Here is a 23,370-nt window from a genome sequence, read left to right on the forward strand (position 1 = left end):
CATTTTCGACGGGATGTAGAATCGATAGCTACACCACTCAAAACTACACATAAAAAAAGGAAATATTATTCCGAAATTTGGGCGATCAATAGTAGTTTTTTGAATAATGTGAGCGAGCATCTTTGATCCAATTAACCGGAGATAGATGATTCGAACTCACGTACAATTATCGATCGAAATTTAGAGCTCACCGGGCATCTCCCAAACTTGTTCCTAACTTGTACCTAAAGCTTAAAACTACTCCGTACGCCCAGGCTATGTCGAAGTGGTCGCCACACCAACTTTACCACTTTTTTTCAACAGCGGAATGAATGGCACCTGCCGGAACGACTGGCTTTCAATGTCCCTCCCCTTTCAGCCGTTCAGGATTCTTGGGAGTGTGTAATGGGTTCAATCATATCATACGCATCAAGATCAATTCTGCATTCCGACCCCTCCTTGAACTCTCAGCCCTGTCGGTATATATTGGATGATCTCTACCGGATATTGATGTCTGACTATATACTATATGCATCGAGGACAAACTGCTGCCGAATACAACCACGAGCTCTCTCGGCCCTTCGAGTACGTACATTGTCGGAATTAGCCACCACTTAAAGTTTTTAATCACGATAAGTTATCCAAAGTTTCTTATGGAATACGAACACCTTGGCCAGACCTTCAGCACAGTCCAAGTTCCCATAGTGGATCTACCCAGGTAGAGATCATATGTCCCTACGAAGTATGTAAGCATAACGAGCATACTCTGTACCTTCGTACTTCGTAGTTATTATTAGTACCTTCCCAGTCTCGAGAGCCAGTGCGCGGCTGCCGTTTGCGTATTTGTTCTTGATTCTTGACTTATTTCCTGAATTGCTGACTTTGTTTAAGCCCAAAAGCCCTCAATGATCTTCAAGAGAGAGACTTATTATTAATCGCGTCGACCAAACATCGCAAAGTCAATATAGAGCTACTCAACCTTACATCATAACGGAGACACATCTATCTGCCCCCGTCCTTTCGATCAAGCCAATCATTGAATTTGTCTTTCGAATGCTCACAGCCCCGCGGACATTATCCAGATTGAAGATTGAAACTGTTGGTTTAACACAATCAATAATTGTTCAACCAATTCCAGAGGATATTATCGAGTCACTGTAGGTATGCCACGCTGCTAGTCAATCGATATCCAACTTGCGACAACCTCGCCCCTTCATCGCTTCTCCGCGCACGCCTTGAGATCTACAAAAACGCTGGTAAGATAGGCATATCTTTGATTTCTCCTCAATCATCAAATCATCTCTACGATGTCTACCGCGGAAACCGAGAACTGCGATTATGCCAACAAATCGGACAGAGGCGATTATGGCAGTGGGCAATCAGAAGCAGGAAAATCTCCTCTTTCGTCAAGTCTGAGTTTCCTCAAGGGCCTCACAGAAAAGAAATCTACGCGGGGTATGACTCAAGATTCATCTCAACTTATTTCCATTGGAAACTAAATCTCAGAACAGTCGACGGCTCGACACCGAAAAGAAGAGGACCCAAACCCGATAGTAAACCTGCTTTAACAAGAAGGCAAGAATTAAATCGACAAGCTCAGAGGTATACTGGTATGAGAAATAGGATTTGGACTTTTACTAATGCCTCCTAGAACCCACCGAGAGCGCAAGGAATTATATATCAAAGCCCTGGAGCAAGAAGTACTTCGATTGAAAGAAAATTTTAGCAGCGTCACTCAAAGCAAACAGACCCTCGCAGAAGAGAATCGTCAATTAAAGCAACTTCTCGCACAACATGGTATATCGTGGAATGGCAGTGGAGGAGTCGACGAATTCACAAATAATTCGAGTATAGGATACAAATCGAGTGATAGTCAGGCCGGCAGTTATGCGCCAGGCTCCTTATCATTCAGTCCTCCGCCTCTAAGCCACTCTTCGAATTCAAACCCAAACAGTACCTGTTACGATGCTGGATCCCCTCAATTGGGAGGAGCGCACCGATTTTACGATGGCAGCATGGCGCATCAACAAATTCAAGGTGTGGATTATGATCAAGCAGGAATTGACTTTGTTTTAACGTATGGCAAAGATTCCTCCAGCACGTTCTTATCGCCTCCCCGACAATAGCTAACGGCAACATACTGATATCAGACTCGAGAGACCCTGTATGGACCACATGCAATTTCTAGTCGAACGATCCAGCGATGCTGATGGAGAGTTTTTCTCTGGCCATGCTCTAATGGCTACTTGTCCTCCAGAACCAGATATGGAGATGCATCCAGATATACCTTTTGGGCACTGCCTGCCGCACAGTCATGAATCAGATGGAATGAATGGGGGTCCTCCAAAACAGAAGACGTGGGACTTGAGCAAGAGCGATCTAGCTAATTTGTTGGATTTGAGTAAGAGGTTAGACTTGAATGGAGAGATTACACCGGTTATGGCATGGGGTATGGTTTTGGGACATCCACGATTTCTAGAATTAACGGATGTTGACCTGAAGAGCATGAGTGAAGAGCTGTTACCTAAAGTCAGATGTTATGGGTATGTGTGCTTGCTTCTTTGTCTTTATATGAAGTCTGAATGAGCTAACAATTGTAGATTTGGGGCCGCACTCGAGGAATTCGAAGTACGGGATGCTTTGGAGGCTCGGTTCGTGACGGACCCAATCGACGTTTCTCCAAGCTAATAAGACATTCTCTGGCATGGCAATCTTATTATAAGTTACCTACATTCATAATAGAGGGGGATTTTCTGAATAGATTCAGCGCAACCCAACGCGATGCATGGTGTATAATGATTGGACATTATTAGTGTAGATTATAATCACTCTCACGGAAATATAGATACCCGTTTTTTCTTTACTACATTAAGCTTAGAACGAGCTTCTCTGCCATTCATTCACTATTATAAAGTTTTACTTCTAAGATAGTTCTTATTTACGTTGTACTGTCTCTTGCTGAATTTCATGGATGAGATCGATCATAAGCTAGTTTTATCTCGCATTTCCAAGAAAAATTCCCGACACATGAACAGGACCAAATCAAATGACTTAAGCATGTTGCCAGAATTGGAAATACATGTACTTCTATTTCTAATACATTAATCCCTCACAAAATAGCAACCCCATTTGGAGGGCTCACAACACCTCCAGGTACCTTGGTATTTGTTAGTATTGGCATTGAGATGGATTTCGGTTACCGATTTGCATCTCCTGATTTGGTTGGTTTCCAACACGTCAAAGATGAAATGGTAACCTAATTCACTAAGGTGAGAGCAATAAAACGTGCTAAAGAGATCTCATCAACATACCTTTAAAGGAACACTGCTAAAAAAGAATGTCCACTTCTTCAATTTTCTACACTCTTCTCCTAATCGTTCCAAATCAAATAGCTCTCCAATTGGCATTCCCCATCCAGCAAGGAGCCATTCGTGCATCCAGTATTGATTTGTAAGGTTAAAAGGAAGAGATTCCAGAGCGGGTTGGTCTCCAGCAGCAGCGGAGAACTCATGACTCCATAGCCATTCTAGTACTTCAGGGCAAGCCTCAAGGCCTATCGTTGTCATTTTGGAAGCGGTGGCGAGGGCAGCCGCTTCGGAAGAAGACAGAGCTTCAACTAGATGAGGCGGGAAAAGCGTTAATATTCTAAATAACAGAAATGAAACTGAGGATCAATATCTAATCGTCTGCATTTGTAGACTGGGTTGACGGTGTCAATCTGCAAAAGTTGTTCTAATTGAGTTTAGAAACTCGAAGCATCTCATTTGATCTTCGGAATGAAATCCGGACTATTAGAAATCTCGGATTTTGTATCAGTGTTGTCAGAGTATGGAAGAGACTTACAAGCACGAAGGTACCCAGTACGAATGAAGAGGATGTCACCTGGACGGAATGTGACATTTTGAGCTTCAGCCACAGCTTTGATCTCGGATAGGGGTATGTTGATTGTTGTTAGAGGGTTGACTTTACGACCTTGGGACTCGGCCCAGGATGCGTAGTCAAGAAGAACACCACGACCCACTATGCCGCCATTTTCTACCCAGACTAGAAGCAGAAGTTGTCAGCAAGTGAGCTGTTGTTGATAGGGGCCTTGTGCGAGATTACGTGCCATCGATTCCATTTCGTGTTGAATTGTGGATTTCTTCTTGGGTGCACCCATTGAAGTAAATCTTTGCGTCTTGATATCCTATGTAAATTTTCCAATGAGTCGCTCGCCAATCTTCAAATTCGTTTCTGAACAACCTACCAAAATGTCTAAAGCAGGGAACTTTAGGTTTATCTAAAGCCCAGTCGGTAGATATTCGAATGCCGTATTTTATTTCCTTGGCAGCTTCAATGGTATTCTCGGGAGTGAGACGGTTGAGGCATCCGAGTTGGTCGGTAGGGCCATGTAGACCCCATGCATTGCCGCGGGGGCCACTGGCTTGGAGAGAGAGCGAGGAGAATGCTGGAGTTGGGGGTAGGGGAGAGGGAGAAGATGACATCTCTGGGGCTGTAAGACTAGCTTCTAAGAATTAGTGATACTATGAAATTATGTTTGGACTACAAGATGTAGTTATTTTGTCACCCCGTCTAATTTATATGAATACAACATTCAGATATGTGACGTGTGGTTGACGACCACACGTATGAACTAGAACAGTATGCGGGGTTGGTGGGAGCAAAGAGGGGTAAAGGTGCATGCCTTGTTCACATTTCTGTGGGGGTTCTTCTCTATACACAGAGCCTGGAAAGGGTTACGGAATAATTTATCCATGGGCATATTTCACAAGGAGACTATTTGCTCAACAGTCTTATGCGGGTTTCTTTCGCGTTCTCACCTAGAATATTAGAAGCCCAAGAACTTATTTGATTTGAATTCCACCCACTCTTCAAAGCCGTTGAAAAATGGACATGAAGAATGAATTGTCGGTAGCTTCCTATCAGCAGTCATGAACCACTCAATCACTTGGTCAGCCAGACAGCTTAAAATTCTCGCCTGGTATACTTCCACCTTACATATTTTGAGAATGACCATTTCAATAGAGTGCTTACCTTGTTGTTATCTTATAAGAGTTCTGAAACCTTCTCACCGTACATTTAGACAAGCACTTTCTAGTTACTTCATTTTCAACATTTTATTATAAATATTTAATCAAAAATTCAAAAATTATTAATTTTCTCAATAACTTTCAGAAAAATGATTGAATTTAATGATAACAATGATTCATATAAATTTCATTAAAATTAAAATACTCCCTATTATACTAAAGTAATTCAAATATATAATAATAAAAAATCCTAGAAATAAATCAGTTTTTTTTATAGATATTCCTTAAAATACAATTAAAAGCATATTTAAGTCGAATTCATCTCGAACTATATATATAGAAAAGATTTATAAATCTTTTATAATGATAATTAGAAAAATTTAATAAATTATAAGATATTTAAATAAAGATCAGAATAAAAGAAAGATGATTTTTAAATAGATTAGAAATATATTAGGAGTAATAATTTTAATATATATAATTCATAGGAAATTATATAGGTATAACTATAAACATCATATAATATATTCTAGGTTTTTTATATTAAAGAAATAAATAAAAAAGAGATTATATTTTATTAAATCCTGTTGAGAATGAAATATTAATAATATTATTACTATTAAATTAGAGAGGGGTGTGACAATTACATCATTTAGAATATTAAGATAAAGAGCTGAAAGAGCTTTTGAAAGGGAAGTAATAATATACAGGATTATGGATCATATAGATTCTTAAATGATCTACTAATATAATAAGATTATTATTATCAGAACATATAACCAATAATATAACATTACATATCACACTTTACCTCATATATATACTTTATATATATATAGAGATAATACATATATATAGATATAATAATTCCTTTTTTATATAAAAAAAATAAAATAAAATAAATAATCCTTTTACCTATACATATTATATATACACATTTTATCAAGTCTACTTAACATTAATTAATAATTGATTAAATTCAATTATAAAACAATAAAATCAAACTTAAAAAAAAAATATCTTTTGAAAAAACGAACAAAATTATATTAAATTAAATCTATATACGTGTTACGGGAGCTGCCTCTAGAGTCACGTGGAAGTGTTTAGAGTTCTCTCAAAATGGTTTAGATTAAACTTCAAGTAGGAATTCAATAAGGTTATAACTAATTGTAATTCTTGTAACTATAATAATGAAACTAATAATTATTCTTAAATACAAAGCTCTACACTGTAATGAAATTTATTCCCTATATAAACCTTTATATTGAAATCGACTGACAAGTCGATTGATAAATCGATCGATAAATCGATCGGCTTTTGATCATATAATACTTATCCTATGATTCCTACTATTCTATCTTGTCCTTTTGTTCTGGACTTAATTCCCTAGGATATTACTAATTCTAGTAAAGCCTTCTTACTTACTATGTTCTGTCTTTCCTAGAACCTACTATCCTGGGAATTATATTCTAGATTTCTAGGGTATCCTATAACTAATACTATATATATGCCTGAGGCGTTTCTTGAGTGCCTAGTGTCCCCCAGTATACTGTAGCTGAATCACTGAGGCCTATAATACTATTATAGCCTATAAGTCAGTGATTCTACAGCTTATTACTAATTCGTTGTAACACTATCCCCTTCTTAATCTAGCACTTATCTGTTACGGGAGCTGCCTCTAGGGTCACGTGGAAGTGTCTAGAGTTCTCTCGAGGTGGTTTAGACTAGACTTCAAGTAGGAATTCAATAAGGTTGTAACTAGTTGCAATTCTCGTAACTATAGTAATGAAACTAATGATTGTTCTTGAGCACGAAGCTCTACATTATAATGAAACCCATTCCCTTATATAGATCTTCGTACCTTATGAATCGACAAGTCGATTACCGTAAAGCCGATTTCGACAAGTCGGTTTCCTGATCACGTGATGTCCATCCCGTGACTGGTAATGATGCCACCGCTTATCTAACCTGTGCTCTCTAGCCGACCTGTGACTGCTGTTTACCCTGTGCCCACTGTAGGGTAGGTAACAACAAAAGATAGGTACCTATCTTTTAATCACTGATTACTTATCTGGTTACCTCTATCTTTAGTTGCCCTTCAATTCAACTGTCCCTACAGTGCTGTTTTCGTAGGTTCCAACACCAAGGCCTTAGGTTTATCTTATAATCCATGTTGCGGTGCGGGTACCTCCGTAACATTATCCCAAGCGTTTATATTAGTATGTCTTCCCTTTTATTTATTTAAATGATTATAGTGTTTTCTTCTTTAATATATCTTTTATACGAATAGTTTTTGTTTATAATATTCTTAACTTAATTTACCATATTAAGTATTTTAATATTAAAAGAGATTCTTACGATTTGTATATTAAATCTAATTATTGTTATATTGTTAACAATAGTTTATTATAGCGTTATGCTAAGTGTATTTGTTATAAAAAAGGTTGTTATTGTTCTAGGTTAGAGATACCTACAAACTATGAATTTTTAAAGTAATAGTAGGAGTTGCTATGTTTAAAAGAAGAAAAGGCTTTCGCTTAATCATAGGAGATTAATGTTCGAATTCTTCGATTACATAAGCAACAAGAATTTCTTTGTAAATATAAAAAGGAGATAATTTATTGAGATCTTTGTATACTAAAAAAGCTTAATCTAGTTAAAAAGAATAAAAGGTTGAAAAAGGAAAAATTGGAAAAGGAGTATAGAGAGAAAGAAATAGCAACCACTATTACTATATCTATTTCTAATATTTCTTCTTTTGATTTCTTTAATTCTTCATTATCTTTATTATTTGATACAAAGCTTAAGGCTTTATTGACAGATATAAATACTTTAGGTGGAATGCCTGTAGTTTCTTAGAGCAATTAAGGTCTTCTCTGAATTCCTATATATTTTTTGAATATAAATAATCTAATTATTTAATTAAATACTTAACCTTATTTCTAATATATTTGTAGTTTAGTATTGTTTCGATATTATATATAGCGTTTGAGTTGACTAATTCAATTTCTGTAAATGGTATATTTAGCGCTCCTAATAGTACTAATTCGAGTAAGGATATATAAAATACTAAGTGGATATTCATTATATCTAATAATTTCAATTGATAATTAATTGTTTTTATTATCTTATTAATCTTAAATAATTCTAGTTTCCTATAATCAAGTTTATTACTTAATCTTTTGATTTCAATGTTTCATTATAGTAAATAAACTTTATCCCCCTTTTTAAGTATAGATTTCATATTACATTTCGTATTATAATATACTATTATTCTAGAAGATATAAATCTTAAATTAAAAGCTAGTTGCTCTTGGAGATTTTTTAATTGTTTGACTTATACTATCGCTGATTCGACATTAACTTTTAATAATATCGGGATTTTATATGCTTATAGATTAAAACCAAAATTAGCTTGTACTAAAATGATTTTTATGGTTTTCATTTCCGATGTATTATATACAAATTATACTATAAATAATAGCTCTACTCAATTGTCTTATTGATAATTTATATAGTATTTAAGATATACTTCTATTATTTAATTAGTTCTCTTTATTTAATCATCTGTTTATGAGTAGAAAGATATCAATAGCTTTCTTTTAATATTTATAAGTGTCAATAAGATAGTTCAGAATTTCGAGATAAAGAGCTTATTTCAATTCGAGATTATCTCATTTAGTACTTTATATATACTTATTATAATTCTAAGGAATATATATACTAATTGTTCAGCATTCTATATTTCCTTGAATAATATTATATATATAAATTTCGTTAGCCTATCTACTATATTGAATATCGCATTATATTCAATTCCTATAATAGAATCCTTTGAAAGTAGTAGTTTGATTATAAAATCCTATATAATGAACTTTTATAATTAAAAAGATATATCTGGGATTTGGAACTAATCATACGGCATATATCATAATGACTTGTTTTATATACAGGTGTTACAATTTCTAACAATTTCTTCAATTATTATTCTTATTTATAGAAAGTAATTGATTTCTTGAATTCTTGTAAATATTCTTGTAATTCTTTGATATCTGTATACTGGTAATTTATATTATTCTGTTACAAATTCCTTAGTCATTTGACTTGGAATATATACTTTCTAATGAAAGTATATGATTTCGTTTTCTATTGTAAATTCTAGTTCTATTGCCTTATATATATATATAATTGTAGCATTCTTATTGTAATGTGATTGGATTTGACTTCTGAGATAATTATCTTCCAATATATAAGTAGCTATAAGCTGTAGTATATTATAAACTAATGATTCGCCTTCTTTCTTAAATATTACATATAATTTGTACGACTTATTTTCTTGATACTCTGATTTTCGACTAAGAGTATCGACTTTAGCGTTTTTTGATCCTTTAATATATAAAATTTTGAAATTATAATTAACCATAACTTCCAATCATCTAATTTATCATCTATTTAACTATTTTATTATAATAAAGTAAATTAAGTTCTTATAATTTGTATATATTTATACTATATATTTTAATCCTTTTAAATAAACTTGTTATTTTTTAAATGTATTAATTATTACTAGTAATTCTTTATCATATATTTCGTAATTCAATTCAATTAGTGATAGCTTTTAAGAGTAAAATGTAATTGATTGTTATTTCTCATTTTAACCTGGTTGACTCAAAATTACATTTATAATAAAATTTGAGAAGTCTGTTTTCATTATGATTTGCTTATCAGGATCGAATGTCAATAGTATTGGCTCCTTGGTTACTACCTGTTTGAACATTTCGAAGGACTTTTATGCCTTGATAGTTTATTTGAAGCTTCCTTAATCTTTTCTAGTTAATATGGTTAAGAATGTAGTAATCCTTGAATAATCCTTAATAAATCTTCAATAAAAGTTGATAAATCCCAAAATAGTTATACTTTCTTAATCATAGTTGGCTGTTTTCATTCAAATATTATTTTGACCTTATCTTTACTCATCTTAAGCTTTTAGTTTAATATAATGAATCCTAGGAATTTTATTTCTGTAATATGGAATTTATATTTACTTAGTTTACATAGCAAATCTACTTTAACTAAACTTTCAAAAATATTACTAACATCTTTAATATATTGAACCTTATTGTTTGAATATATTAGGATATTATTCAAATAGTATATATAACAAATGTCTAAATATAATAATAACACATTATTCATGAGTCTTATAAAAGTAGCTAATATATTAGTTAGCCTGAATGACATAACTTGATATTCATATAGCTTATATCTTGTTTTGAAAATAGTTTTTTATTCCTTACCTTCCTTTATTCTGATCAAGTGGTACTTGTTATACAGGTTCATTTTGATGAATATTGTAGCTCTGTCTAATCGATCTCTTAATTCCATAGCTAATAGAAATGGATATCGATCCTTCTTGATAAACGTATTAAGCTTTCTGTAATCCACAACTAATCTCTTAATACTATCCTTCTTGAGTACCCACATAGTTGGACTTATCACTTGGAATGTGGATTCCCTGATCCATCCCTTAGCCAAATTATTATTGATATATTCCCTAAGTGTTTTCAGCTTATTGGCTGATATTGAATAAATTGGAGTGTGTATAGGCATTTTGTCTTTCTCTAATATTATCTTATAATCCTATGGCTTATGTTCTGACAAAGCCTTATAGATCTCTGATTCCTTAAATATATGTTTGTATTTCTTATACTGTTTTAATATTATAAACTCTTCTATCTTAATTATGATTTCCTACTATATCATTAACTTCTATATTTATAAAGAAGATATATTAACCTTTACTTTTAATAAAGAATTTTAAACTAAATATCCTATATTATTAGAATTGTTCGCATTCAACTTCCCTTAATACATATTCCATTTTATAAACACCTTGAACATATCCTTATAATCATTTTTATACTAATCAAATATCATTATCTTTTGTGAACAATCTATTCTAGGATTATATACCTTCAACCATGACATTCCTAAAATAATCTGTTATTAACTCAATAATATAATATCAAGCTATATAATCTTCGAATATTGATTTATATTCATTTATACTGATTATATCTCCTATGAAATATTCTTGTCAAATCCTACTAGTTGTTCATCAATTAACTATAATTAATAGGGTTTTTGTTTTTTTTGAAATAGAACTTTCAAGTATTTTATAATTTCTAATGTAATAAAGTTTCTTATAGCTTTTAAATCTATTATAACTTATTATATTTGTTCATTTATTTTGACCTTATAATATATCTATTTTATTTATCCTATAGTATTCAATTACTAAATAACTTGTTTTTTGTCTGTTTTTTTAAATTATTGGTTCCTTATCTTTCTTTTCTTAGAAAATTATTCGGTTGCTTTTTTATCTAATTAATGGATTTCGTAGAATTCCTTATAATAAATAGTCCAGCTCATTATCGTATAATCCACTAGTATCTCTTTCTTAATATATTCTTTCATTATAAAAGATGATAGGATTCGGTAATACTCTTATTCTTACAAGTCTACTATATTCATACCCTTTTGGTTTTGTAATAACTTGTTTAATAATTTCCGGAATTTTTTATTAATAAAAGTCTCAGTTTCTTTAGTCTTAATTAAATGTTCCTAGGATATAAAGATAGCATTAAATTAGCCTTTATTAAACTTAAATTTAAAGTTGCCTTTCTTTCCTTCTATCTTTTTACTTTGGTAATTCACTGCTTAATGCTCTGCTTTTTCATATTCAAAGTATAAATGGTTTTCTCGCTTTTGTTTTTTCTCTAAATCATTATTTCCGTTTTTATAGTATATAGTATTTAATTCCATAAAGTTCTCATATCTTTGTAAATTGTAATATAATTTGCTCTTATTCTTTCAATAGCGCTCTTACTTATTTGCCTATAGTTTATATAATTGTTAGGTTTATTTATATCTATATAAACGATTATTAACATCAATAAAGCTTTTAATTAGTTCGTTTAAGTTATTATTCTTTTCTTTTCTATTAAGTTTCAAATGTACTTCTAATTTAAATCCTTTACGATAATAATTTATAATAGCGATTTCATTCCATTTAATTATCCCTATATATCTTCAAAACTCTATAGCATATTTCAATACTAACTCTATCTGTTTGAGATTGAAGATCTTGTCTTCTACTACTTCTAACTCATTAGAGTTTCCAAAGATCTTATAGATCTTTGTCTTGAATCCTTCGAAATTATTGAAAATGATTCTTATAGATTGTATACGTTCCTGTTACGGAGGTACCCGCACCGCAACATGGATTATAAGATAAACCTAAGGCCTTGGTATTGGAACCTACGAGAACAGCACTGTAAGGACAGTTAGATTAAAGGGTAACGAAAGATAACGGTAACCGAATCAATAAGCAATGATTAAAAGATAGGTACATATCTTTTGTTGGCACCTACCCTACAGTAGGCACAGGAGGGATAGCGGTTACAGGTTATCTAGTAAGCACAGGTTAGATAAGCAGTAGTATCATATAGGTCACGGGGCAAGTGTCACGTGATGGATAGACAGGATAGGCAAGCTATCCAGGCTATCCGTGGATAGACAGGATAGACAGTCTACCCAAGCTATCCAGACGAGAACGAAGGTCTATATAAGGGAATGGGTTTCATTACAATGTAGAGCTTCGTGCTCAAGAGCAATCATTAGTTTCATTAATATAGTTACGAGAATTGCAACCAGTTACAACCTTATTGAATTCCTACTTGAAGTCTAGTCTAAACCACCTCGAGAGAACTCTAGACACTTCCACGTGACCCTAGAGGCAGCTCCCGTAACAGTTCCCTATCGTCATGCTCGAAATAGTTATGCAAATATAACTGAATCCATTTGCCTACCTCACCTCTAAGGTATAACATAACCCAAATACTCTTAAACTCCTTTTCAATAAACTTATTTTGATTAAATTTAAAATAGATTTCAAATTGTAATAGAAAAATATCGAGTTCCTATCAACTTCCTTAATACTTGTTTAATAAAACAATCTTAAATGTTTCATTAATAATAATCTTCTTAAAAGTATTAATCATTTCGATATTATTGAAGTTATTTGTTAGAGTCTGTTAGCTTCTAAAAGAACTATTAGCTGCCATATTGACGATTAATATTGAATCGGTACTTGAAGCAGAAAGGATGCTTAGAGTGTTATAGGAGCTATCTTTAGGATTATATAGAAGTATCTAGAGTTCTTTTAAGGTGATTTAAATTAAACTTCAAATAGGAATTCAATAAGATTATAATTGATTGTAATTCTTGTAATTATAGTAATAAAATTAATAATTGTTCTCTTAAGCACGAAGCTCTATATTATAATGAAATCCCATTCCTTATATAGATCTTTGTTCTCTGATATTGATTTGAAGTTTCTTGGAGTCCTGGCTCCTGAGAACTCCACCACGTGACACTGGTCACATGGCATTCTGTTACCCATCGTAACACTAATATAGAATAAGAAAATGAATATCAATAAGTTATACAAATTTATAAATATTATGTGTTTTTATTACTTTTTTAATTGTTAATCTGAGTCAGCTTTTTATAATAAACTATACTAGTCTATCTCCTTTTATATTCTATTTATACTAAATCTTCATATACTAGCTCATGACCTGCGATATAATTAAAGTATAAGATTGAATTATTATCCATTAATACAAATATAGATTTTTATTAATAAGTAATATAGTATTAAATATTTATTAAATTTATTAAAAAATATGTATGAAATGAATGATATACGGTGAGTAGGTTCGATAAATCGAATACTCTACTTTCTAATTACTCCTCTTTTAGACTACTTATTTATACTAAAAATCGCTTTTTTAGCTTATTAATAACTTCTCTATTTATAAATAGAATTTATTGAAAATTTATATATATATAATCCAAATCATTCTGAATTTATTCTGAAAATTTCAGATTTTTAGGATTTTTCTGAATAAAGATCTGAAGCTTCAAAATATCGATTTTTTCAATTTATATAGAAATTATTATTACGAGGTGACACTAGCCCTTCCTATTCTATCCTGTCCTACTATATATATAAGAGTAAGATAGAACTTCTAGTTCTATCTCCTAGTCTTTTATGCTTTTATAGTATAGCGGTAAAGCTTCTAAATACTCCTAGAAGTAGTCCCGTAACAATTATATACAAATTTGAAATTATTATAAATTTTCAATAACTTTTTAATTAAAATTATTAAAAATATACTATAAATTTTTATTATTTATAATATAAAAGATTTAAAAAAAATGGAAAAGTTTCAATTAATAAATTTTTATAAAAGTACATTTGAAATTATAATAATTATTTTTCCTTACTTGAGTTATATCTTTATAATTTTTTTTAATTTTTTTATATAAATTCAAGCTCAAAACCTCCAAAAAAGCATTTAGTTTCTTTTTATCAAATATAATTAAAAAGTTATTAAAGATTTAAAATTAATTTCTAATTTATATACAATTCTTATATAAATTAAAAAATCAATATTTTGAAGTTTTAGATCTTTATTCAGAAAAACCCTAAAAATCTAAAATTTTCAATATAGATTTAAAATAATTTGAATTATATGTAAATAAATTTTCGATTAATTATATTATATTTTGATAAAGATATTAATAAGCAAAAAAAGTACTTTTTGGTGTGAAAGGGTGGTCTAAAACAGGGGTGGCCAGAAAATCGTAATTGAAATGCATTCTCGCTAAATGCTTGAATCGGAGGCAGTCGAGATCTTCATACAACTAAAGTTAGTAGTGTGAGACTAACAACCGCCACAGATGAATGTATGCGTTAAGGTATTTCTAAATGATTTTGTCGGCGAAAAGGACCCGGAAGGAGAAAGATATGTGATAATTCCTAGGTGATGATAACGGTTTCCACACATTTGTGACATGCTCCCTCTCCGAATCTTGGAATTGCCTGGATAGTGTAAGATGAATGGAGAACAACGTGCCTTACTCCGCCTTTGTTAGCAGTGAGAAGTGCTGCCCGAGTGATTATTCAACATGATTACGACCGAGTAATCGTCTCCAAAAACTTCCATAAAGCAGGCGAAATTCATATAGGGCTCGCATTGACAAAGGCTCTGGAAGCTCAGACTCTCAGAGGCTGCTTGCATGTAGAACTCTGCGCCGCACCAGAACCTCCAACTACGACGACTTCTTCGGGATAGCTTTCTCTGATTTTGTACCTCGCTTATGACAGAGACACATGAGAGAGCTTTGTGAAAGAGACAAAATCCCAACACCGAAGACGGATTAATTACTTCACAAGTTGATGACTGCGGTTTGCATTGCGTCCGAAGCAATGAGCTCTATCGGTCGGTTATTCTGGCAATGAAAAGTCATTATCTGCATTCTAAAATTAGCGCAAGGTTAGGTTGAATCTCTTTAGTTCCTAATAAGTCTTACTGGAAAGATGAAGTTCGAGAGCAGAACGGGGGGACGTTTCACTTGGGTCGACCACTGATTGGATAAAAGAAAAAGATCGGAGATTCAAACCCCGAGCTCCGCCGGACACGGGATCTTGACTATCCCGAGCGGCAGTATCCTTCTTTATCCATTGTAACAATTACTTTCTTCGTCATCCCCATGGTTTGTCTCTCGTTTTCTTCTTGTCCCCATTTCTTATAAATTTGAGTTCAAAAATGACAGACTCTACGGAAACGGAACGTTCAGGTCCCTACGGACGAGCTTGTCTCAATTGTGCCAAGGCAAAAACTAAATGTAACTTTGGTAGTGACCAAAGAATCTGTGAGAGGTATCTCAATCACGAACTCCCTGTGTCTCCGTAGACTAACTTGCCTAGATGTGGAAGGCTCAAAAAGGGATGTGTTACTGCTCCGGTGAAACGGAGACAGAAACCACGCGTGACTGCAGAACGTCTTGAACAAAGATTAGACGGGCTTGTATCTTTACTGCGGACTATCTCACCAAATAATCCAGCTGTCGAGAATGCCCTCAACAGTTTCACAATTCGAACCTCTGATAAGCATGCATCAGGTTCACATTCTATTGCCGTAAACACTTCGGCAAAAAATTCTGATGAAGTCGCATCTACTAATTCAAGTGCGGCTCATCTTCCTCCCACACCGGCATCGAGCGCAAGTCCAACGTATCCATACGCTTTACCTGAGGGTGTGGAACCAACAATAGAAGAAGCAGAAATATACTTTCATTCATTTTGTACGAGAAATCTTCCCCATTTCCCATTTATACAGTTTCAAGATGGCATGACTGCCCGTCAATTACGACAAGAGCGCCCGTTCTTTTGGTTATGTATCATGACAATGTCATCAACCGTAATCCACCGACAAATTACACTTGGCAAATTAATCCGAGAAATCGCAGCTCGGGAACTTCTTGTGGAGGGAAAGAGGAATTTGGATCTGTTGTTGGGTTTGGTTTGTTTTGTTGGATGGTAAGCCATAGTCTCGATGCTGAACCCACGTTACTCACTGTTGTTCTAGGGGCCAGTATCAAATACGAACTGCACCATTCATGACTCTGTTTTCCAATCTCATCGTTACACTTGTGATTGATTTACAACTTCATCAACCTACTAGTGACGAGTCTCATGTTCTGGGGCTGGAATATGAATTCCGTCATCATGAAGTGATGGAGGTACCATTGACTCGAAATATGGAGCATCGTCGTCTAGTTTTAGCCTGCTATTACCTAACCTCAACGTTCGTCTAAATATTTCCCCTCTATATGGCAGGCTTAAAGCGATCAAGGCTAACTCCCAGATTTCTAGTCTTTCAACCTTTCACAAAAAATTAGAAGGCGTAGTGTGGTGTCCTTATCTTGACAAATGTTTATTAATATTGGAAGAGAGAAAAGATCCATCGGATGATCTTCTGATCAGCCAGGTGCGACTTCAACACGTTGTGCGTAAGACGGCAGAATCATATATAAATCTCATCCGCGATGGAACACCAGACCAGCCTGGGAGTTCCACCCTTGTTGTGCTCTATATTCAAACTCTCAAATCCCAACTAGCGGAGGTCAAGGACAAGATACCCTCGCATTTGAACGAAAATCGTATGTATACTTTGACAATAGAGAGTCCATTCCTAGAATTATGTGCTAACAGCTTCCAAGGAGCTTTGAACCTTCAAATTTACGGCGCGCAAGTGATGATTCACGAGTTTGCTATCTATCTTCCCAACTCCACTGGAGTTTCATCTATAGATTCCTCACTCTCTCGAATAGAATCACTTCATTGCTGTCTCAACTCCATAAAAGCTTGGTTCGACATCCTCCTCAACTCACCAGCCTCCTATTTTATAGGGTTACCACTTCCAGTATGGAAACAATTCGGAGGAGTTTTCTTCCCTTTATATCGTTTGACGGTGCTCAAAGATCCAGCATGGGATACCGACATGGTCAGGAGAGTTTGTGCGCCTAGAAGAATCTTGGATGCTTTAGGACAAAGTCTGAAAGAATCAGAAGCCGAGGCCGCCTGGGAAAGAACAAGTAGTGATTCCGAAAATATATTCACATGTTCGGAAAAGGTCATGAAGATGTTTAAAGCATGGGTGGATCGTAAGCCAGGGTTCAATGCGCCCATTGCCATTGCTTCCAACTCTATCGATGACTTCCAAGAAAAACAACAACAGCCAATGTCAGAGACAGACCAGATGGCTTCGATGTCAACTTTTATGCCAATGGAAATGGAAGATATTTGGTCGCAGGATTACATGGGACTCTGGGATATGTATCCCAACTCTCTTTGAATTTCTTATCAATGTTCCGCGGGAATTGAAGAGTTTGATGCGTCTCGGACACAGTAATAGTACAAAGATACTGGTATTGAAAATCAACCCCACTTTACTCAACATATTCATTCACTGACATCCACATAAAGGATTTATACCATGCTGACATTTTGATATCTTGGTATGCCCACCTTCCTCCTTCCTATCACCAAATCCCTCGGAAATCCTTTCCCCACATATACCCCTGATTTTCCGGGCTCTTTTGAAACCCGAACCACGATAACCCCACTCGGGGTTTCTGGATGACACGAGCCCCGTGTCCAATCACAATCACGTACGCCTGAACACTTTCCGGAAATATATCATCTGGCCATGCATGAAGACGTTGATGTTGTGCAATAAGAGTATGTATATACCTATTTATCCAGCGTCTTCTTCAGAATAATTATCACCATATTCATCTCCAGGTGGACCTTAATACTTTCCACAAAATGGCGTCTTCAAACTTCCCAGCAAGAACTCATACCACCACCCGCTCATTTACCTACTCTTACATTCATATCCAGCCCTCATCCCCCTCAAAATCTTATATTCTTTTTCTCCATGGCTTCCCCTCCTCCTCAAATGACTGGCGCCATCAAATAACCTACTTCTCCTCAAAAGGTTATGGAATCATTGCTCCTGACCTTCTTGGATTTGGCGGCACCTCCAAACCACTGTCAACCCAATCCTACAAATTCAAAGACATGGCCTCGGACCTACATGAAATTCTTTCTTTGCACTCCATTTGTGCATCTCATAAAGTGTTAGGTGTAGGACATGATTGGGGAAGTGCTATGCTTTCACGCATGGTGAACTATTATCCGGAATTATTCAAGAAATTAGTATTTCTAGATGTGGGATATCAGGCACCTGATGGACCGGCTTTCAATTTCGACATGGTGAAAATGATCAATGCTCAAGTTAAGAAGATGGCCGGGTTTGAAATATTTGGATATTTCTTTTTGATGGATGAGGAGGATAGTACAGAGTTGTTGGACAAAAATGTAAGATCTTACAGTTCTATTTGGTCTCTATCGGGTCTGTTTATGCCGAATATAGAATGTTAACATATGTCAACGTAGTCCGAATCAGTTATGTCCTTGTATTATAGCATTGACAATGAGCTAGGCAAAGAGCACATGGGAGCTACTGGCGGTTTTCGCAAATGGCTTGAGGGGGGTATGATAGCTCCTTATCCCTATTTTATAAAGAGTGAGGTGAGTAGAGATCATTCCAGCCATGCTTGTGACAACCCGTGATGCAAATATCATTGCTGACACGTATCTCACAATCAGGACATTGAATATTTCAAAAATATATTCTCACCCAAAAATGGTGGATTTGGCGCTGCAAAAAATTGGTATACTATGCAACTTCATGGGATTAACGAAGATGATGATAAAGGTACTATCCCCCCTCTTCTTTCATTCTTACTTTTTTTTCCCTTTTATTCCTCTCTATTAGCTCTCAATTCACAACAAAAACTAACTTCTCATCTCAGCAATCCCTAAAGAACGCACCATCGTTCATCAACCGACTCTTCTCATAACGTCCACCAATTTCATTAGCTCTGGCGCTGATTTCCCCTCGCAAATGAGACCTTACATTCCAGATTTCAGAGTTGAAAGATGGGAAGGTGGACATTGGATTCAACTAGAGAAGAGTGATGAGACAAACGCACTGTTGGGGGAGTTTTTCGAGGAGACTTAAAAAGGGAAGGAGATGAATTGGTGGTTGATTTAATCACAGGGCATAGACAAACTCGTGATTTTCCTTGTCCGTCAAATCAAGAAACTCTTGTTTATCTAGCTTTTTGTAACCCGGCGCGGCTCTGATCGCTTCGTTCTTCTTGTTCATCCTGTTGTAGTACCAAGCAATGAAAGCGACATCCAAGGCACACACTCCATAACATACAATAATGGTTATTTCCGCTGGTTTATACCGTGGCGCGTCTGCTGGTCTGAACACCTGGGGGCCGATTATGTTGCCTATGCAATAAGCAACTAAATACAGGGCTGCAACAGTTGTTTTCTTAGTGTAACCTGCGACGTTACTCGATATCATGGAGAGAAGTGCAGTGAATGGCGTTGGTGAAGCTTGTGTTAGGTAATAACCCGCCAAACGACCACTGTTGTTGGATAAAGGGAGCGCAACTATAAGTATCATGCCTAACATCGCTACCAAGAGACCAGATATGGAGATGAGAAGTCGATGTCCATATTTATCACCAAAATAACCACATGCGATGAGGGCTATAACTTCGACAGCACCACCCGGAGTTCCGTAAAGAAGTGATTCATCGGGAGTGTAGCCAAATGAAACGATGAGCTGGGAAAAGAAGTTGGAAATTCCACCTATGTTTTGTCAGTTTCGAGGGATTATAACCGAATCCGAGTCAACGTTGAGGTTCTTCTTACCATTAGGAATGTCTGCTACCAATCCATAAAAGACGAATGCCCAAGTTACCGGATCGGCAAGAGCTTCCTTCAATTGATACATTTTAAAGTGTTTATTGCCCACACCTTGTTGGTTCTTTCTGATACGCTCCACTGCCATGAGTCTCTCTTGTGGTGTAAGGAATTTGGCATTCAATTGATTATCCGGCATGAAATATAGAAATATGCAGCCGATAGTGACTGTCAACAGACCAATGGCCAAGAACACAATCTTCCATGAAGCAATGGTCGATCCGTGTTTTTTAACACCCACTGATATGCCATAAGCAACGAGACCACCAAATACTTGGGCAAAGCCATTGAAACTGAACCATATTCCAGTTCGTAGACCTTGCTCTCTTTGCGTGTACCACTGGGATGTAAAGAGAGTAAATCCAGGAGTTACTGCAGCCTCGAAGACTCCCAGAAAGAAGCGCACAGCCACAGCACCCGCAAAATTGCTTGTCGCGGCCATGCAACACAAGGTCCCACCCCACGCTATGATATTGAACGATGACCATTTAGCGAGTGGCAATCTCTGCAGAAGAAGATTGGTGGGATACTCCCAAACCAAGTAGCCGATGTAGAACATGGATCTGTACTATGGATTAATCAACAGATTCCTCAAAGGAATAAAACCTGAACTACAAACACTCTTACCCTAGCCATTGATAATTGTCCCCCTTAAGATCAAGTGAGGTCTTCATCCCCATAATGCTGGCATAGGAAAGAGTGGTTTTGTCGAGATAGTTGAGCCCATAAACAACACAGAGCATCTGTGAAAATGTCGTGAGTACTTCGATGGGGATTATTCGATAAGAGACATACCGGCATCAAATTCCAATCAATTTTTCTCAGCAATGCCTTTTCCATCTCTGGCGTCATGACAACAACTTCACCGTCATGTCCAGCAAAAGCTTTGAGCGCTTCATCGCCGTTGTTTGGATCAGCATGCTTGAACATGGGACCTTGCCACTCCCCTTCACCCAAGGTAACATTTCGCTCTAAGTCTTGTGACTTCTTTTTGATATCATCAGCGTCGGTAGATTGATGTTTTTCATCAATTGGGACCGCCATAGTGTAGATGATAACTGTAATAGGTAGTCAATCACACTTCGACTGTCCACGTAAAGAAAAGGCCAATTATTACTAGTGATGAGCAAACGAAACAAATGTCCAATTAGGGATGGTGTCGACGAGTGAAAGATGCAGTTTGCAATGTGTAATCAATGTATGATGATGATTTGATTGAACGAATAACGAAGAAATGAAGGGATCACAGACATCACCGTGATGGAAAGGTAGTACGAATACTGGACTACAAGTGAAGTAGGTCATGCATGTACGAGGCGTGTGCTATCTGAAGATCATCACTAGTCCACAGAATTGACTATGAATGGAAGTGTTATCATCACTCTTCCCTCTCTCACGCCCCTCATGTTTGAAGATACTCGATATAGGTTGATCATGCGTTGATAGTATAGTTATGCGTCTTGGATCATATCTTATCATTTCTTATCAGTTCTTCTTCATCAATGAGGAGGGGTGAGAGATATGAAATGAGGGGAAAACATCGGGCGTTGGGAACATTGAACACCATTGGAGAAAAGTCTCGAAATTTATACCAAAGGGGAAAGAATCTTCGTGGTAGAAAGGTCAAAAGGGAAGGTTACATTTGAATATCTTGGGCAGATGATAAGCTTGGAGCTTGGAACTTGGAACTTCATTACCTCATGATGTTGAATCGATAAGAAGCCACGTGATGAAGCTTATATCATATTACATAAGGTTATCTATCTTGGCGAGCTTGGATGCTTGATAACTCAGCTCGTTCAGTTGCTGGGTAGGTAGGGTGATTACCTTTCCATCAAGAAACAGTTGCATTCACAATCAACCTATGATTCAACATGATGCTCGCCTTGTCTGTTCACTAGGGCAAGACAATGATCGATTGCTATGAACACTACCCTCAAGTGAGTGAATGCTCATGGTAAGATTACAAATGGAGGCTGATTACGAAGAGCTTGATGAGCGTGAGCACAAAGAGCGCTAGCTCAAAGAGTCAAACTAATAAATTTTAATCTCAGATCCAATCATGAAAAGAGAAGGCATGCGACTTGTGATGCGCACGGTCGAAAATTCGTTCGCCCTCAGAAGGGCTCTGCTACAATCTCACAACAGTCCAAATGGAGAACGAACATTCGATCATGCGATATCACCCACATCCTTCTGCAATTCAATGACGGCCTCGAAGCTCAATAATAAAAAATTATCAGTTGGCTTGACAGTAGACAAACATCCCGCCATGTCATCAATTGCCATGCCGAACTGGAGCTCTGACTCTTCGAAGCGGCTCATCTGAAAGGGCACTCATTTGACGATCTGCATAACGTCCTTCTCACTTGGATTTCTCAGTGAAGCAAAACTGGAAATTATATCGGAATTGCTACTAGGAGTACAAGAAATACAGCTGAAAGTCGAGGGTTTTTACACAAGTACGGGACTTTGGTGTGTGTATAAGGGCATCTGGAACAAAATGTGAGTGGTAGAAGGTATATGTGATTCAAAGTACCCAAGTCCATCAGACCCTCGACATTCAAACACTCGCCTTGCTACAAACAGGCTTGAGAGTCCTGCAAGAAAAAGATCTCAGAAGAAGTATCGGATTCCAGCACAGTTCGCTGTTCAGGTGGAGGCGATGATGAAACGATTGACGAGTTAATCCACATCTGCGCTGGATTTTGCCATCGAAGGAATTACAAATTACGGAGATCGTTCGAGGTTTATTAATTCAGCATATTGATGGCACTTGAATTTTCTAGCGAAGAAATCCAAGTCAAGGAATGACAGACTAGATTTGAGTTTACCAAAAGGATCCTTGGTGTATCAAGGTCCAATTGCATGGTAGCGATAATCTACTTTTATTAGCTGCGGAATTCCGCACGAAGGTTCACATCTCATGAATCTTGAAAAATCTAGCCCTTCTAGTGGAGAGTCCGATGCCCATTCCACGGTGTTTTATCCATGTTTAAAATGCAGTAACGCAATCTTGAAAGCGATTGGTTTCGAATTTCTAGTTGTTTACGAGGACATTTACACATTCCCCCCCTCCTTTTAGCCCTCTTTCGTTGT

The 23,370-nt window shown here is 35.8% G+C and overlaps 6 protein-coding genes across 6 annotated transcripts; 4 read left to right on the forward strand and 2 right to left on the reverse strand.

Moving 5' to 3' along the window:
• The first annotated feature begins 130 nt into the window (after positions 1-130).
• Positions 131-2,911, forward strand: EAF01_000549 (uncharacterized protein). Its single transcript, XM_038908799.1, has 5 exons — positions 131-1,434; positions 1,491-1,581; positions 1,631-2,056; positions 2,130-2,522; positions 2,580-2,911. The coding sequence occupies exons 1-5, from the start codon at positions 1,287-1,289 to the stop codon at positions 2,665-2,667; spliced, it is 1,146 nt and encodes a 381-aa protein (XP_038775705.1). The 5' UTR covers positions 131-1,286; the 3' UTR covers positions 2,668-2,911.
• Positions 2,912-3,088: 177 nt separating this feature from the next.
• Positions 3,089-4,463, reverse strand: EAF01_000550 (uncharacterized protein; the record flags this gene model as incomplete). Its single annotated transcript, XM_038908800.1, has 5 exons — positions 3,089-3,136; positions 3,291-3,595; positions 3,823-4,023; positions 4,088-4,165; positions 4,226-4,463. 5 exons carry the CDS (start codon positions 4,461-4,463, stop codon positions 3,089-3,091), a joined length of 870 nt encoding a protein of 289 aa, XP_038775706.1.
• An 11,225-nt stretch (positions 4,464-15,688) lies between these two features.
• On the forward strand, positions 15,689-17,779 carry EAF01_000551 (uncharacterized protein; the record flags this gene model as incomplete). Its single annotated transcript, XM_038908801.1, has 5 exons — positions 15,689-15,801; positions 15,850-16,461; positions 16,511-16,729; positions 16,798-17,084; positions 17,145-17,779. 5 exons carry the CDS (start codon positions 15,689-15,691, stop codon positions 17,777-17,779), a joined length of 1,866 nt encoding a protein of 621 aa, XP_038775707.1.
• Positions 17,780-18,252: 473 nt separating this feature from the next.
• EAF01_000552 (uncharacterized protein) lies at positions 18,253-19,530 on the forward strand (the record flags this gene model as incomplete). Its single annotated transcript, XM_038908802.1, has 4 exons — positions 18,253-18,807; positions 18,886-19,020; positions 19,099-19,207; positions 19,305-19,530. The coding sequence occupies 4 exons, from the start codon at positions 18,253-18,255 to the stop codon at positions 19,511-19,513; spliced, it is 1,008 nt and encodes a 335-aa protein (XP_038775708.1). The 3' UTR covers positions 19,514-19,530.
• A 16-nt stretch (positions 19,531-19,546) lies between these two features.
• On the reverse strand, positions 19,547-21,315 carry EAF01_000553 (uncharacterized protein; the record flags this gene model as incomplete). Its single annotated transcript, XM_038908803.1, has 4 exons — positions 19,547-20,157; positions 20,221-20,834; positions 20,899-21,014; positions 21,067-21,315. The coding sequence occupies 4 exons, from the start codon at positions 21,313-21,315 to the stop codon at positions 19,547-19,549; spliced, it is 1,590 nt and encodes a 529-aa protein (XP_038775709.1).
• A 925-nt stretch (positions 21,316-22,240) lies between these two features.
• EAF01_000554 (uncharacterized protein) lies at positions 22,241-22,600 on the forward strand (the record flags this gene model as incomplete). The annotated part of the gene is made up of 2 exons (XM_038908804.1): positions 22,241-22,271; positions 22,326-22,600. 2 exons carry the CDS (start codon positions 22,241-22,243, stop codon positions 22,598-22,600), a joined length of 306 nt encoding a protein of 101 aa, XP_038775710.1.
• Positions 22,601-23,370: the final 770 nt, after the last annotated feature.

The sequence above is a fragment of the Botrytis porri genome (genome assembly GCF_014898465.1).
Source record: "Botrytis porri strain MUCL 3234 chromosome Unknown BPOR_001, whole genome shotgun sequence".
NCBI classification, from domain to species: Eukaryota; Fungi; Ascomycota; class Leotiomycetes; order Helotiales; family Sclerotiniaceae; genus Botrytis; species Botrytis porri.